The sequence below is a fragment of the Papaver somniferum genome, chromosome 7 (assembly GCF_003573695.1).
Source record: "Papaver somniferum cultivar HN1 chromosome 7, ASM357369v1, whole genome shotgun sequence".
Taxonomy (NCBI): domain Eukaryota; kingdom Viridiplantae; phylum Streptophyta; class Magnoliopsida; order Ranunculales; family Papaveraceae; genus Papaver; species Papaver somniferum.
Window position 1 is genome coordinate 100897166 of NC_039364.1, and position 18567 is coordinate 100915732.

The 18567-nt window shown below is 36.1% G+C and overlaps 2 protein-coding genes across 3 annotated transcripts; one reads left to right on the plus strand and one right to left on the minus strand.

Annotated features, from left to right (window-relative positions):
• The first annotated feature begins 11004 nt into the window (after nt 1-11004).
• Nucleotides 11005-12232, plus strand: LOC113297980 (peroxidase 65-like). The gene has a single exon (XM_026546605.1). The coding sequence runs from the start codon at nt 11102-11104 to the stop codon at nt 12077-12079; it is 978 nt and encodes a 325-aa protein (XP_026402390.1). The 5' UTR covers nt 11005-11101; the 3' UTR covers nt 12080-12232.
• Nucleotides 12233-13004: 772 nt separating this feature from the next.
• Nucleotides 13005-17017, minus strand: LOC113297977 (chaperone protein dnaJ 16-like). 2 transcript variants are annotated; one of them, XM_026546603.1, is made up of 11 exons: nt 16641-17016; nt 15874-15997; nt 15701-15783; nt 15498-15609; nt 15299-15403; nt 14568-14618; nt 14354-14443; nt 14156-14264; nt 13901-14049; nt 13769-13822; nt 13005-13653 (listed from the first exon to the last, which is right to left on the minus strand). In XM_026546603.1, exons 1-11 carry the CDS (start codon nt 16778-16780, stop codon nt 13402-13404), a joined length of 1269 nt encoding a protein of 422 aa, XP_026402388.1. In that variant the 5' UTR covers nt 16781-17016; the 3' UTR covers nt 13005-13401. The 2 variants fall into 2 exon arrangements, with proteins under 2 accessions (XP_026402388.1, XP_026402389.1); XM_026546604.1 differs by lacking the exon at nt 14568-14618 and having other exon boundaries at nt 13233-13653; nt 16641-17017.
• Nucleotides 17018-18567: the final 1550 nt, after the last annotated feature.

Consider the following 18567-nt stretch of genomic DNA (forward strand, 5'->3'; position numbering starts at 1 on the left):
AGAGATTTGGTTTAAAACTCAGGTTTGTACAATGCCGTTATGAACTCTGTGATTGTGTATGACAAGGTCGCAGTATCTAGTTTCTGTGAAAGGTATCACGCTGAAGTCGACACATTCCAACTTACTTTTGGTGAGATGGCCATAACTCCTGATGACGCAGAACAAATATTAGGGTTGCAGGTCGAAGGCAAATCAACCGGTGAGAAGTTCAAGAGAAGGCCTAGTTGGGAAGACATCTATACATGGACCAAGAACTTGTTTGGCTGGGATTCCGAGAAGACTAATGGGATTTTTGAGAAGGGACCTAAGTACCCGAAGAAAGAGTTCAAACTTGTAGATATTAGGAACATGTTTTCTGGGACATAAAATAAGGAAAAAGAAGGAGGTCTCTCTGATATGGAATGTCGCTATGCGGTGGCTGGGTATTTGTTGTATGTCCTTGCGTCGGTTATATTTCCTGACAGCAAAGGTAACCGAGTGAGCGCCAACCTTCTTCAGCTTTTGGATCCCTTGGAAGATGTGATCAAGCACTCTTGGGGGACTGCCATAATTGCACACCTAAATGGTCAGCTTTCTCAGGGATCTCGCAAACTAACTTCTCAAATTAATGGGAATTTGACTCTAATCCAGGTATTTGGATTGATGAAAGTTTACTTATTTTTGTACATTTTAAAAATTAAATTATTTATGTTTATTTCATTGGTTGCTATAGGTGTGGATTTATGATCATTTCCCATCACTGATCAAAGATAATAAAGATGTGGAACTCAGCCCACAATGGAGCAAAGGTAGTCCAACGGGAACCAAATACTTGTTCACTAGTTCTCAATATAGGGAACAAACTGATGCGTTGATACAAATGCGTCAAAAACTTGACAACATCACGGCTAAAGAGGTAGTCTTCAATCCGTACAAGAATAATAGAGTTGGCGCAATGGAAGATGTCGTGTATTACCATGGCCCTTTGTTTCACCCTAACGGTTTTTCAATGTACAATCCGATAAGAATCATGCGTCAACTTGGTTTTATTCAAGATTCACCCGATGAGGATTATGTACCTCCGTTCAAGCACAAGTTGGAAAAGTGCGAGGCTGACGAAGCGTGTATAAAGGTGGCTTATGAACCTGAAGTTGATGTCAAGCATTGGAATGATAGACACTCTAGTCTTGTAGACATCTCATGGTGGGTGCATGCGGATGAAGGTCATGAGGCAACACCGGATTACGTCGAATGGTATGAAGGCTTCTCCCATGGTAGGGTGATATGGGTAGATCCGACTCCGGGTAGGAGGACCAACAGAGCATCCATATCAAAACCCTAATTATCAACCTCCTCTTCTCCTTCTCATTTAATTACCATTTAAGAGCAAAAAAAAAGAGAAACATCATGACTCCCTTCACTAATGAAGAGAATTGTGTCATTACAAGAGCTTGGAAGACAGTCACTAACCACTTTGAAAGTCTAGACAAAGACATTGATGAAACATCGGATGCTTGGTGGAACCGCGTATTCATCGTTTTTGTGGCGTTGGACGGAAATTGCAACTCAAGGTCTTTGAAACAAGTCAAGGAACGCTTCCAGAAGATACAATTCGAGTGTGATGTTTTGAAAAGTGAACTTAAGGCTGTTAGGGAAGCCTTTCCGGATATGTTGAGTGTCTTAAGAGTAAGTATTTGAACAAGAGGTAAAACTTATAAAAAGCTTTGATCGATACTAACTAATTATATTTTCATTTTCAGTTGGGGAAGGCGTATCGCTATTATGAGGAGCTTCGTGGGGAAAAGTTTGAGCTCCACGATTGCTACTTTATCTTGGAAGGCACTAGATATAACTACGCCATATATGATTAAGTGTATAAGTGCACCTTTATTATTTATTGTATTTCATTTCCTTCAATGCAACGCTATGCGAGATGTATGCCTTTTACGATTCAATGAAATGATTCTATGAAATCAAAAACTATGAGAATCTAGTGCAAGGGTCGTTATTTTATATAACTAATCAAACTAACGACTCTAAAAGAAATTATTAATTGATAGCTAGGATCGTCATTTCATATGACTACATGTATGACGACCCTAAGTGTTACTTTTTACAGAGAGTTTTGGTTTTAGAGTCGTCAATGTGTAAACAAAACAACAAAACGACTCTAAGTGACCTAGTTAAAAAGGGTCGTCAATGTTTAGCACACTATCCTAACGATTTTTCATAACCTGGAAAAGTTGCCGGTTTGAGTCGTTATTGGTAGTGTCAATATACTGACGACCTCGGAGAGTCGTTTGGGTATACACCCCCCGACTATGACGACCCTTTCTCTGAGTTGTTCCATAGTGTGGATGATTCGACCACGTGGAGCACTATTCCGACAATTTGAAGAGTATAGGAAGTTTACCTGATTGTTTTGGCCTTGGGGTTCCTCATTTTGAGTGTTGGTTCCTTCATCTTGAGCAATGGGATCTTCATTCCAACCATTGTTCATGCCTTCCTCTATCAACATCTCTTCATCAAACATCCAACCCATATCATTAGTTGAGACAATCTTACCATCAACACAATCATTGTTGTTATTTGAAGCTTCACCAATCTCATTCCCTCCACTTGAATCACCCATTTGTAAAAACCCTAGGTTTTCCTCTCAAAACTCCTCCTCTTCTTCTCAACACATAAAACACATTTTCCATAATTTTTTTCATAAAATCAGATTTTAATCTAAATACACTTACCACACCAATCAAACTAATTAATTCCTAATACTAATCATATAAGGATAGTTTTGCCATTTAAAAAATATTTTTTTAAGGGGTGACCCAAATTAGGATTGGGTGACTTTTTTTTTGTCTCGTAGTGCATGGCCCTCAATCGGAAGTTATGGCCCCCAATTAAGCTAGGATTTAATACTGTTGCTTTTGGGGTAATGTATTTTTACCTAGAACAGTTCACATGCGTCCTCTTTACAAACTAATCTAACCGTTTGTTTTCGTTGTACCAAAAAAAAAAAGTCAAAAGAGATTCGTTACAAACACCAAAGACTCTCTGTAGCAACAGAAATATTATTGGTTTGAATTTTTCGTAAGTGTAATCCATGTGAATTCTACCACCACCGCAGCAGGTAAGTCGTAGCACGATTCACGCTCCAAAGCGCTACTGTCCATGTCCCCCAAGTACTAACGATAACCTTTGATTGAGGGTCCCGCTTGAAAAAGTTCAAACTGGAATATATCATTTCAATGCCAACGGCCCAACAACAGAGCAAAACTATTTCTTCAGGAAAAAAAAACAAGAAAAAGGAAAAAAAAAGAAACATAGCAATAGGCCTGTCAATGTATACCGATTTTCCGTTAGCCGATACCGATAATCCCTTAACCGTTACCGCTACCGTCCGACATAGCGGTAAACGGATATCCGATACCGATAAGTTAACGGATAATTCCTTCTTAACGTAACGGTAGTGGAACCGTGCATTTCCGTTAGGTTTAGTTCCGAACGTGCGTATTGCACGTGTAAATTTTTTCACTTGTGTTGTGTTTGTGTATCGTCGAAAATGGAGATGGAGTCATGGAGATGTCTTTTTCTTTTCAAAAAACATGATTTTTTCTTTTGATAGAAGCCTAGAACATCTGAATATTTGTATGTCTGTTTTTGTGTGTGTGGCACGAATTTAGAACCTGTTTTGTTGGATTTAATAGCTGATATGTGTTTTTAGCCTATTTTCTGTTTGTACCGGATAGTAACGGATAAATATCCGTTTTCCGGTAAATCCAACGTAACGACAACGTTTTTGATTTTCCTATTTCCGCCGGAACTTAACGGATAACGGATATCCGCTAATTTTTAATGGCAACGGCAACGGAAGAGACAATATCCGTTACGTTAACATCCATTGACAGCCCTACATAGCAATATTACAATACAATCTTTACAAGCCCCACTAGCTAAACCGAGAATAAAAACTGTCTAAATCTGGGTGAAACTATTAATATACCCTCCCATAAATCTTAATACTGCCCGTTTATCCTCATTAAATCTCGATACTTATAGCATGTTTGAATACAAAAAACAGAAATTGGAAGCAAAATGTTTTGCTTCACAAAAAAATAATTTTTACTTGTAGAAGTCATTCTGAAACTGTGTATCCAAATTAATTTTTGACTTTTTTGCTTTCTGAAGTAAAAAAAAAAATCTGGAATGGTATCCAATCCAAACAGGCTATAAATCCTTCTCTCATCTTTATTTTTTATTTTTTATTTTTTTTGATGAACAATGAGATCACATTTCATTCAATCCAAAAAGGTGAATACATGATTGCTTACAAGAAAAAGAACATCAAAATACAAGAAAATTAAAACCCAAATACAAATAAAGATACCTATTACATGTAATTCACGAAGAGAAAGAGCAAGATAACGCAAAGATACCCAATTTTTGTATGAAAAGTAGAGAGAAGAGATGGTACAATCCGGAATTAACTCCGACCATTTTGAAAGGTTGTATTCTTTAACAAGAGATGCTCCAAAAAGAAAGGAGTGCTTAGCCCTTAATCTTGTATATATGAACGAAAAACCCAGATGCCCTAAATCCCTTTTATTGAAGATGAACTCAAATCTATGCCGTGTTGAATCGTTGATGTTCTCGAATCTAAAATTACAAGCCATGAAACAACGATAAAGGTTGAACAAATCACCACCAAAGTGAAGAAATAATCGCTCTCAAAACGAAGAAAATCACCCAAAAGCGAAGATAAAATCACCAAAATGGTAAAGAACAACATTTTATTGAACATCTATTAAAACTAAAGAAAAACAGTAATTCTTGCTCAGATTCGGTCCAAAAGGACCGAATCTGAGCAAGATGATAATGACGGCTGTTAGGGTTTCAAAGAGAGCTTTGGAGAGAGAAAGAAGCGTTTAAGAATGTGGAAAAGTTGGTCCATTTCATTTCATACCTTCTCAACAAGATTATTATTCTCTTCTCCCTCTTTTTTTTCCCATTTCTAGACGAAAACATTGTCGATTATCGACGGTCTAAAAAACCATTAATCGTCTTTTTTTTTGTTCTATAAAATGATGAATCGTCCACAAATGAAGCAAGCTACTGGAATTATCCTAGTTCGGACGATCCAAGAATTGGGATGGTGACTTGGAATAAACAATTATTGTTGCAAACAGTTACAGAAGACGAACAAACTCTTAGCGTGATACAAGCAGCAATAGCTCTAATCAGGTACTTTTTCTATCAACCTACTACTCTAAATTAGGTTTTAACAATATGCATGCGCCCAAAATATGAATTTTTTGAAATCAAAGTTTATTTGGGTTTACCAAAATCAGTCTACGTTAATATTCTTATAGACCGGTTGCTTTGGGAAACAGTCGTTGTTTATGCCCACAACAACTAACTGATCCGAATGTGTTTTCTGGTTGAAGAACATTTAACCAGAATCGTGCGGTATGTGCATGGACCATAATCGGTCGATGTTCATGCACATATCGCCTGATTCTGATATGGAAGAAATACTCAGTTTTTATGTGTTTTTTTCTGTTATAATCGGATTATACGAATGTTCACATAAACCATTATATAGCTTTTGATTTATTAACTACTAAGCCCGTAATTTGTTCATGTAAATGTCGATATAAACCAATTCTTAGTGGAAATATGCCCAAGTTTTTTTGTATATATTTTAGCCTAAAATCGGTTTTTATAAGCACTTGTATGAACCGATTATGTAAGTGCATTTGTAGGAATCATTCTATGTGCGTGTATCATGCTTCCCGATTATATACTTGGAATTCATATAGAGATGCACAAGACCCGCCCAACTTACTCGAACCCTCCCGTACCCGCTAAATCCGTGGGTTTTTAATCCGAACCCGCCCGTAGCGGGTTGATAGTTGGTTATGAATATAAAAACCCGTTATAGTTGGGTTGGTAGTTGGTTATTAGAGAAACCCTCCCGAACCCACCCGAAAAAACCCGCTAAATATACACCATTGATAAAACTAATCCTAACCCTCCATTTATTGAAACCCTAGTGGTATTAGTAGATAACCTTCTTTCTCCAATATCCCCTCTCTAGTATCTTCCTCTCTTTTCGGCCTCCTCGGACCTCAGTTCTTCTTCTTCCTCTCAGTTCTTCTTCTCCACTCTTCACCGAATCACCTACGACAACTATTTCTTCACCAACAGTCCACCAACAACAACTACTTCGAGTCTTCACCAACAATCGAAATCAATACTTAATCTTCATCTGTGAACTTCCTAGTTTAATCTTAACTTTGAAGTAGTACTGTTTAAACTTATTTTTATTTGAAGTAATAGTACACCAGTATTTGTTTAATCTTAACGATGAAGACTTATGTTTATGGATTGATTTGTTTAAGTAATTAAGAACTTAAGTAAGAAGTATGTTTAAACTTTAAAACATGTGTGTGTGAATGATCATTGAATATAAAGCAGGTACAAACGGAAACACTACAGGTGAAAAACTTGCAGAAAATATTGGACCACAACCTGAAGCGGGTTTAAACCCGAAACTGACTGACCCGTAACGGGCCAGTCACAAAACCTGCTCGATGCTTGTGCGGGTGGACTTGGTTATGAAAATAAAAACCCGCTATAGTTGGGTTGTTAGTTGGTATTAGTTGAAACCCGACTCGTCTGACCCACGTGCAGCTCTAAATTCATATATATATTTTAACCTGATTGTTATTTATCGTGTATCCCCATATCAGTCTATGTGTGAGTATCGTGCTTACCAACATTTTTATACCTATCATCGTTTAATGCTTGCACCATACCGTGTAATTCATTTAATTTTAGCTATAACGATTTAACGGCCTACGTCGAATACACATGGGGATATGAAGTTCATTCACTGGAAGGAATTTGGGGTGTTGGTCAAACGTGCTCGGAGGTTCATTGGTGATGTATTGATGTGCGAGATTCAAGAATATGCATACTAAATGTCCTATGTAATAAGCTAATTTCCTAAACTATGTAATGTGTTGATTTCCCAAAACTATAAATGAATTTTTTTTATAAAAGTATGAAATAATCGGTCAATATGTACATTTACAATCTTCATTTATTGCAATCGGTCTATATAGTAAGTAATGTGGACTAATTATGGTGTTTTTGGTGCATTAAAACATGAACACGGAATCGGTCTACGAGTGCATGAACATCCATCGATTCCGGGTTGATATTTTTCAAACCGATTTTGGGTTTTGATGATGAATTAACATTAGTTAATTTCTAGGTTAACAAGATTAAGCATATTTTAATCAACCGAATGAACACTAATTAATCAAGGGTAGATTATCCGTTAAGGAAAATAGTTGGCTAAGGGGTATTTCATTTACTTCTAAATGTTTTATTTTTTCTTCTGCTGATAGGCCTCAAATTCAGGTACATTCTTGGTCGAAATATTACTGACCCAAATAATTAAAATAAATCCATAACTATTAAAAATTTGTATAAAAAGTAAACATAATCCTCAAAACTATTAAAAAAGAAGAAGATCAGTAATCAAAATGTAAAATTGGATTCCCCACTTTCAGCGGTTCCTATATAAACCAATCCATCATCCAAAGCAATTCAATCGATTTTTAACATCTTATGTCCAAACCGATTCAACTACATAGTTAGATCAGTTTAGGTGTATTTGGATCAACTTGAATTGGATTCGCGGTTTGAACCAATGTAAGATATTTTGGATTTCAGTCTTGTCTAGGCCGGATCAAGACACCTTGAATGGTGTATCTCGACAAAATCTCGGGATAGTTATTTTGAAATTTTATATTCGCTTGATCAAGAAGTTGATGAAGACATTGTGTATTTAAGACTAACTTAAACTCATCTCTCGTAATATAGTTCACAGCTTCATACAATCGATAAAAAACCAGAGTCTTTTAGGGCTGATTTTGATTTTTACAATTAATTTTCTCATTGCCTCTCGGATAATTATTTTGTCTCGACGAAATCTCAACCGTCTCAATGAAATTATCGTTAAGATATTGTCATACCGAGATTGAGATATCAACTCGACTATCGACTAATAACGTAAATCTCGGTGAATGACCAAGATTTACTATGTTCATTAGGAAAATATGTATATTTGATATTTTTAAGAACACCGTATTTTGCTTGCAGCTACCCCCAAATAATATGTAAAAACCTAAGTCAAGGATGTGGGACAACATGCAGTCACCAAATGTACATGTCTTTCGAAAACCTAATTCAAGTTTTAATTTGAATTTCGCAAAATGTGACATTTCCCATTAGCCACAGATGATGCCTATTATAGGTATATGCGGGAGATGAACAAACATCTCTAACCTAACTATGTCAAATAAATTGATTTTTATTTAATCATGTCAAAAGCTTTATGTTTCGTTCCTAATAATGTATTGTTGGTCGAATCGAGTGAGTGCAACTTGATTTTTATTTAATCATGTCAAAAGCTTTATGTTTCGTTCTTAATAATGTATTGTTGGTCGAATCGAGTGAGTGCAACACTTGAGTTCAACTACGGTACTAGGGATACATTTTATTAGGAAGGCATTAATTCATTAACCTATTATACTCGCAAATTTATTGGGAAGGGTTGAATTATTTATTAAAAAAAATAGAAACGATCTTAAAATCCAACGTTATACCTTCCTCTGTGTGTTTTCATCTTCAACTTAACCATATTTTCCGACAATATGCATCCAAAAGGGTAAAAAGCCTCTCTTTAGAGGGTTCTAAAGATTTTGTAAGAAAATAGAACTGTTTATTGATAATAAGAAATGGAATTAATGTTAAAATTTTAAGATATGGAATGATTATTGGAACCCAGAAATTAAAGTATCAATTAATAAGTCTACCAATAGAGCTCACAACCTAACTCAGATAAGTCAACTCATCCTTGATAATAAAACTTGGGATATCAACAGACCAAAAGAATGCTTTGAGCAGTCTACAATTAACTCCTTCTTGAAAATTATTATTCTCATTCAAAATGTGGATGATAAGGCTCAATGGTCCCTCGACTCTAAAGGTAATTCTACGTTAAAATCTTTCCACGATAAAACTAATTCAACTGGAGGTGAAAACAAAGATTGAGACCAGATTTGGAAAACTAAATACCCCCTTTTGTAAAGATTTTTTTCTGGAAAGCAGTCCCTTCCATACTCCCTGGTAGTATGAGATTGGTTGTAGTTATTTCACATATTAGTATTGCTTTTACTCTATCTGAAATGGGAGATTAATCTCTCACTCATTTTTTTTATGCAGTGCAACTTCTCAAAACAGGTATCTATGCACTTGAATTTTAGTACGAAATATTTTCAGGAGTGGTTAAATGCTTGGTACAAAAATTCTAACAGAGGATGCTATATACTAGAGTGGTATGAATTATGTTGTACAATTACATGGCACATCCGGAAAGCCAGATATAATTGGATCTTTATATATATAATCATATCAGATCCAACAATAACATAACGGAGAATGTTACGAGTTATAGAATCAACATTGCCTTGTTTATGATGAATCCCAAAACTTCGGCAAGCATCGGTATAAATTGTGTTGATTTTATAGGATGTACTATTGAAGCAAAGGGAATTACTGGAAATTGTAATAGAATAGAGAAACTAGAATTGAATGGATAGGAAGCAGCCTTCCGGTGGGCGACCATGACATTCCTTTCCAAAGTGATTCAAAACCTACTTTGGTTCAAATTGATAGAGTTTGACCAAAAAAAAAAAAATCAAGTTAGGTGCTTGTATGGGATGAGAACTGGTCTACTTTCATCCAAACTCTTATACTCATTCACGTGAATGACCGTCCTATAGTGGAATGAAAGACTGAAGATCAGTCGCTTGGAAAAAAGTTGCTTGAGAGGATGATCACCCGCCTCTCAAGCGTTTTTTGTCACTTTTTTAATTTATTCAAAACTTTTAAAGCGATTCCATAGAGATTTTATTAATAAAATAACAAAAAAGAATATTAGAGGCTGAACATCAGCTGTCCGGATCCCTTTTTTTTTCAAGTGCCTGATGTTCAATCTTTTGACGTGTTATATATATTCCCAATGGTCTGGAAAACACTCTTTCACTTAGCCTATGATTGGTTTTGGTATCGAATAAGTGTTAAAGCCCTTGCTCTTAGGCCAAGCACTATGTTAAGCGATTTCGCTTCGCTATAGGTTAATTGTAGCGAAATCCAATCATTATGACCTTCCATGTGCTTAAGTGTGGCGATATCCCTTAGCTACAATTAAAAGTGGATCACAATTGATACACCTTGTAGGAAAGAAATGACACGGAAACTCAGTTTCCATATGATTTTCTATTTTACGAAAACCGAGTATCCGTGGGATTTTATATGGAAATGAGTTTTCATTTCTGGTCTTTTTTTTTTTTTAAACTTTTTTTTACCAATTATATCTCTTTTTTTTTTCTTTTAATTATATTTTAACTTATATAATTACTCCAACGGAAGAAATTTGGGAAAAGTGAAAATAGAAACTCAGTTCCCACATTTCAACAGAAACTAAATTTCGGTGCCATATAGCTAAAAGATGCACAACACCGTAATAAAGTTGTCTTGAAATCTTTTTTCCTTGTCTTTAAATAAGCTATAGCCAAAGGAAATCACTCGTTGTCCTTGTATGTTTTCTTCCGCATTATTCATGAAAAAAAGAATGGAAAAAAGCTTTCGTAGGGGCCCTATACGTGTATTGTTCACATTGCAAGGCAGCAAACTAGTCGTCTCTGTCGCCTCAATTTGGTGAGTATCGATTGGTCCACACTGTGCGTCCCTGTTCTTTTGTGCTAAAACTTCATACGTGTAGCCTTTTACACTGCAATACAGCAAATTATGTTGCGCCTGTGATGTGCAAGTTGTGATTACCGATTAGTTCCATTACTATCCATAATCAAATTACAACAATAACCTTCACCACTATCACTCCAAGTACTCTCCTCCATCTTCCAGCTCCACTAGTCAATCACTATAAAGTACAGCTTCAACTTTAAAACATCTCTAGTTCTCTCTGCCTCCAACTACACAGAGAGAGAAGAGATTTTTTCCTTCCCATTTTACCCATTCCTTGAGAATGTCTCAGAAACATTTACTTCTCATCGTATTCATTCTCTCAATCTCAATAACTCCAATCCCATCTTCACAATCAAAACTCACTACAGGATACTATGCCAAATCATGTCCTAAATTTTCAGAAATCATACAAAACATAGTGATAGACAAACAACTCAATAGCCCAACAACAGCAGCAGGAACATTGAGATTGTTCTTCCATGATTGTATAACCAATGGTTGTGATGCTTCCATCCTTATCTCATCAAACCCATTCAACAAAGCAGAACGTGATACAGAAATCAATCTCTCATTACCAGGCGATGCGTTTGATGTTATCACTCGTGCAAAAACAAAGCTTGAATTCGAATGTCCAGGAAAAGTGTCTTGTGCTGATATTCTTGCTACTGCTACACGGGATCTTGTTGTGATGGTTGGTGGTCCTTTTTATAATGTTAAATTAGGTAGAAAAGATGGGTTGAGCTCAAAATCATCACTTGTTGAAGGTAAATTACCAAAACCCACAATGAAAATGTCCCAAATTTATAAGCTTTTTAGTGATAAAGGTTTCAGTATTGAAGAAATGGTTGCACTGAGTGGTGCACATACTATTGGGTTTTCTCATTGTAAAGAGTTTGCTAACAAAATCTATGGTTCAAAAGTTGATCCAACATTGAATCCTAGATTTGCTGATGCATTAAGAAAAGCTTGTGCTAATTATAAATCTGATTCAACTACATCTGTTTTCAATGATATCATGACACCAGGTAAATTTGATAATATGTATTTTATTAATTTACAAAGAGGGTTGGGTTTATTAGAATCAGATCGGGCATTGTTTGGTGTTCCAAGTACCAGGAAGTTTGTGCAGAGATTTGCAGCTAATGAGACCGAGTTTTTTAGAGTGTTTGCTCGTTCCATGGAGAAGTTAAGTATTCTTGGAGGAAGAACTGGTGAGATTCGACGCAGATGTGATCAGTTTAATTCCATCAAAACTTAAGAATGAACTTGTTTCTCATTATCCCATATTAATTAAATTTCTTATATGAAAGAAGACATTTTTATTGTCCTTGTTCTTATTACCATTTTTCTTTTTTATTTGAAGTGTATACATATATTTGAGAAGAAGAGTTTACTGTAATATTTTCATCTACTTCTCTTGATGATAATTTTATGCTGTTTGGATTAACTTTGGTAAGCTGGTGGATTAGGTTGGTTGGGGAGGGATAATTGGGGATTAACTAAGGAAACGGTGATTAAATAAGTAATTAGGGTTTACACATAATATTCTCTCCCCTTTTGAAGGATTTTAGGCATGTGATTTTGGGATATTGTCTCTGTTTTGGGCTTTGGGAGCTGTTTTAGGGTTTGATTGTGGGTGCATCAATTATTTTGAAGTTGCCAGCAAAAATCCACATGAGAAAAAATGGATGAGGTGCATGAATTATGGGGAAAATGATAGAAGAGAAGAACATGATGATACCGGAGTGAAGTTTTGAAGTCAAAAAGGAAAATTGAAACAACTGTGATCTTACTCATGTCTTTTTCTTGTTATCATTTTGGAGCTTTTAGTCATCAAAGCTGTCACAGGAATGGTAACCCTAACCCACACTGTTTTACAGATCAATATGATAGAAACCAAAGAAAAGAAGTCGTATGCTTGGAAAGTGAGGTTAAAAAGAGGAGAAAAAAACGAGAAAAGTAAAATGGGGGGTCTCATGATTCAATTTCACCAGTGGAGGGATTTGTTTTGAAGTATGAACTTTCTAGGTATGATAAAAGATAAATTCAAGGCCGTTCCCCACAAAGAACTTTTAGGGTTCATCATAATGTTTGTCCAGGGACCAGGGAAAGCACCCACAGATTTAAAATGCACACCTTGTCTAGAATTCAGTTGACAAATATAATCCGTGCAAAAAGAGAACTATAAAGAAACAAAAGGTTAAATGCCTTTGTAGAGGTAAGAATACAAATATACAATGGCCAACATTTCATGATCTGAAAAGCAGAAGAGTTTTCAATAACACCAATTTTTCTACTATCATTTATGCATGCAAGATTTGTGAAAATATTGGCGCAAAACAATGTGTCCTTCACCGATGGACTAGGAGTCCTTTTAGACTCTGGGTAGGGACGGAAAGCGAACAGCCAGATTTTTGTTGCACAGACACTTGACTTTTGCTAGGATAATACGCTGGATATGTATGTATCCTTGGCTTCGAAGTTTCACATATAAAGATGTTCACACCAATAGATGATGATGAAGGTTGATGCAAAAATGGAATAAATAACAAGGTAAGTGCGTGTGACAAGTACCCATAGTTAGCATTGTTCTTCAGAGCTGCAGGATTTTCTCTTCTTGACTTTCATGTGGATATTGAACCATTTCTTTCTTATCGGTTTATCTTTCAGAGGCGGTGTTGGAGATTTTTTATGTCTAGCTTGTTGCTCTTCATCCTGTTTGGAATCTTTGAAGGAACCTCTGACCTTGCTACTGATTGAACTCCTTTTGGGCACTGGAGAATTTGAATACGAGGCATGGATTTCACTCCTTTCTTTAAGAAGCTCCTCAATCTAGAATATAAATAAAAAAGCGTAAAAGAATCAAGACTCAACAGGCTCCACTTCAATAATCAGCAATGACTTAAGAATTAAATTACTTAGATAAAAATGTGATCAAAGAACTTACAGCTTTCATTTCCTGTGTATATCTACTGATCATCTCTGTAAATTGTGCCAGGACCTGTCACCAACAGAAAAGTAAATTATATGACTAGTAATCATTAGGCATGGTAACAAGGACTCGAGGAATATTTCCGACCTCTCTGTACTCGCTTTCAAACTTAGGGAGTTCTGCCCGCTTAGTCAGAATTTGAGCTTCGACATCCCTGAGCTGATCCTTTTCTTCCGGAAAAGGTTCAGCACAAAGAGCTTCTATTTTGTAGATTGCACTTTTGAAAAAATTGTCACCTGTAAGCACGAAGAAAGACAGAGATAAGAAATGGAATTCAAAGTATTAGCTGATCAGATGCAAAATCTAACTGGTTGACTAATTTAGAATATGCATAAAACTAACCGTAAACAGCAAATACATGGGTGCCTGCTTTTAGTTCAGTTATTTCACATGGCTGAAATCCATCCAGCTTTTTGAAAAAGGCACCGCTAGGATCTTTTGAAGCTGCCATCTGGAGCCACCAATAGGTAACAATGAGTAATGATGGTGTTAAAGACATAGGTTAACTGGTATATATTACTCATGGTGTTGAAATCTCACCGAACTGACTGCTTGGTCCAGCCGGTAGACAGCAAAACCAAGAAAGTACATTCCAGCAGATGTAACTTTCTCTGTTTTAGTGCTATCCTCCTACACAAGATGGACAGTAGACAGAATAGTGTAAGTAGGTATTTAACAAGGAACCAGTGGTTATCCCAATTTTACTTGGGAAGTATAGGTATTGGTCGTGTGAAATCCTCATTCTAGTATATACCTGTAACGCGAGGTCTAATCCACCGTCTGCTTCCTGGTCAAAGTACAATAGCTACATATAACAGAAACCCATTCAAGAAGTATTTATTGATAGAAATAGGATAGCCACTTCAGGCAGAAACCTCCAATAGAAAGAGTAACACCTTGAGCGATACATACTAATGCAGAATCCTATAGGGCTACTAGGAGAAGAAGTAGCTAATTGTTTAAATTGATCATAAAAAATAAGCAGATTGCAGATACATTTGAAGGCTAACCAAACTGATACTTGGAAATCAATGAATCTAGGAGAAGAACTTGTCAGAAGCAGGGGTTAACCTTGAATTCCATAAACAGTGTGCAGACTAATTGAAGCCCAGAGTAATTGAAGGCCAGACATTTTTGAATCAATTAAAACGAATAACAGATTTCACAAGCATGCTTCATCACTTCATGCAGCTGCAAATGAAAGTAAAATCTCAACATGTAGGCTCTAATGGGAATATTGTATTTGCACAAGGCATGGCCAGATGGCCTAACACTCACCTTCTGATATACGTCACTATAATAAACCTATTCACCTTGGGAAAATTTCTATTCAGGTCCTAATCTATCTGAGCCTGACAATAAGTTTTTCTGTTTTCCCATATAACACACATTGTAGCATATGAAGGGCGTAAATCATCTAATTAATAGAAAGAATAACTTCAGTACAGAACTTTAACTTCTCACGCTAGCAAATACTCAACATACCTTGAATTTGCTTTTATCTGGTGATTGAACTCGACAAACAATACCAGCTCTAGCTTGTGCTTCTGTTATTGTGACAGAATAGAAGTGTGCACATTGTTTTTCAACCTGTCAAAAGATGAGCATGTTTTCAGATCCAGTAATTTGATTAATGAACAATAATAACTGAAAAGAAATATTATGTGGTTAGACAATCAATGACCTTATTAAGCATCGGTAGCCCTAGTTGAAGTGGATGGATGGTCACCTCTCCACGCAGCGCTTCCTCCAATACAATTGCAGATACAGTGGTCTTAATGGGCACTCCAAGTTTACTATGTTATTGAACAGAATGAAATTCAGCATTTCAACACCCAAGGATAATGCACCCATATATCCCTAATAAATAGCGGTAGATGTGCTTACCTAAAAAATGCAGCAAACATGGTATTCATGGCGCCCAAACTCAAAAGGTCTAACTCCATTTCCTGGCCTTCAGATTCAACGCCCTGGTGCCATATATGTTTAAAATTGTGAATAACACGCGTAAGGTTCTAGCATGAATTGTGAACTCTGATATCAACACATATACGGTATACCTCAAAACCAGACGTGTCATACCGGCGTCGCTTTTCTGGATCAGACAAGATATTATATGAGACTGTGACCTCCTTGAACATATCAGATGCTTGGGGATCATTTGCATTTTTATCTGGATGATACCTGTAAAATACACCCTCTACTATAAACAATAACTCTAGCAGTTTAGCTGCATTACATGTGAAGAGGACGAACTATTACGTTCCATTGTTTTACGCTTCTACTTTTTAAGTTCTAACCAAAGAGTTGCGAACCTGCTTATTTGCATTGACACTGGATACTCAGCATACACATCTTTATAGTTTTCTAGTTCAACTAAAATAGCTTCAGACAATCAACTATCACTAACATGGCATTCGTGTTCAAAGACAGTTCTTTGATGGTTTGTTAACAATAAAGTGTCAAAAGAAGAAACTTTTTCCTATACAACCAGCAATCATTCAGAAAATACATTAAAAAAAAAAGAAGACACCCCTTTCTAATCGGATTCCATAAAGTCAATAAACCCCAACATTTAAAGTATTATGTTGCTAAAGAATGGCAAGTAGCTGGATAAGTATCAACAAGAATCCATTTTTATGAACCCTAACCAAATGTTGGGCATGAAAGAAACTTTTTTTTCTTTTCCTCTTATTCAATTTTTCGAGGGTCCACTAATACACACAAGAAATCCCTTTCAGGAAGAAAGTGAAAGTGAAAAAAGAGAAGCATTAACTACAAAAACGAATGCAAGAAACATAGAATATAAATAAAAAGGGAAGCTTACTTGAGAGCCAATTTTCTGTAAGCACTTTTGATATTTTGATCTGTTGAGCTACGAGAAACACCAAGAACTTCATAAGGGTCTTTCAGTTGCTGTTTACTTGAATCTTTCTTATCTGATGATTTTGATGAAGCCGACGACATCTCTTTCTGATTCTACTATGAGAATAAAATTTCAAATAAAAAACCTAAAAAATTCACCTGAAATTGAAGCTTGTGGAAAAATTAGAGGTATTTTGAGGAAAACCCATATTATGATTTTTCAGTTTATTTAGCTGTAAAAAGCTTAAAGGAAAAAGTACACGCCTATAAGATACAGAACAATGGAGGAGAGAGAAGCAGAGGGGGAGAAAAATGGAGGGTAAAATTATGCGGAATTTTCTTTCATAGAATAAAACCCTTATCTACGATGAGCCGACAGTGCGCATTACGCATCCATTGGTTATTAGGAACTAAAAATTATAGGAAAAGGAAAAAATAAGAACTCTATTGTTGGGATTTAGGGGAGAGAGAATTTGGGGCTTAAAATATTAAGTGGAACCCAAATGTTATAGGGGGCGATCAGATGTATGTAAAAGTTTAAAAATATCCTATATAATTTTAATTTATTATCCTTCTACCCTCTCAGTAACTACCTAATCTAACCAAAAAAAAAACACTGAAAAAAACGGAAATATCATTAAAAGAGAAAAGTTGTCGGCCTCATTCTTATTCTTCCCCTTTTTTTCTCATATTCATTCTGTTTTCCATTTTTTTCTTTTCTTCTTCCATTCTTCGTTTTTTAACGATTAATCGTCGATTCAAAAAAAATTCGTCGTCGATTAAACTCATTCTATAAAACCATGAAACTTAAGGAAAATCTAGGTCAATCTTCATCGAATCGACCTCCTACTGAAGCACAGAAACCAACTTCATCAAATGAAGTAGAAACTGAAGATCAAGAAGAAGTGAATGAATGAGATGCAGCAGCCGCCGCGAGTCCTGATATGACAACAATAAGGTATGAATTTCAAAACTCACTCTTTATCTAAGCGTTTGGTTGATTATTCTGTTGGTTTTGAGAATTTTAGGCCTGAATTTTTTTTTCTGAAATTGCTTATGGCTGGGATATCATGTATTCCCAGCCGTAAATATGTCTTACGGCTGGGAGTTCTTTTATTCCCAGCCGTTTATATGTTACACGGTTGGGATACGGTAAAACTCCCAGCCATTTGTCGGATTTACGTTTGGGATATCTTAGAAATCCCAGCCGTAATAAAGGCGTTGCGTACGGGATGCAGAAATCCTATCCGCAACAAGTTTTATACGGCTAGGTTATTCCTAGTCGTATATTCTCCTGTGTTCGAATTTTTTTAGCGGTAATATTTACGTCTCGTTTTTTATGTCCGAAACTGTGTTTCCTGACCGTCATATTTAGTTTCCCAGCCGTTTATACATTAAGGCTTGGAATTTCCTAGCCGGATATAGTCCTATGCTGAATATCAAACCAGTTGTATTTACACGTATAGGTTTTCCCATCCGTTATTTTTATTTCGGCTGGATCGCTAATTTAGTTTCCCAGCCGTTTGCGTTTACGGCTTGGAGTTTTGTAGACGTTTTTGTTACGGATAGATCGACTACTAATTTTCCCATCCGTTATGTTTGTTGCGTCTTGGTTTATCCAATTATCCTAGCCGTTTTAGTTGTAACTTTTTGGTTGTGTTAAAATATCCCAGCTGTTTTTGCTTATCTACTTTGGGTTTTTGGCTTTGAACAGAGGAAAAGAAAAGAAGAAGAAAAGATCACAAGAAGTAACACCTCGTAGTGACCCGACTCCGCAACCTCGTCACGAAAAACCATTGGGTGCAAACGCAAGGAATGTAAGTGCAGTTGTGACTGCTGGAGATGGAGGTGGTGGAGATGCAAGTGGAGTTGTGGATGTTGGAGATGGG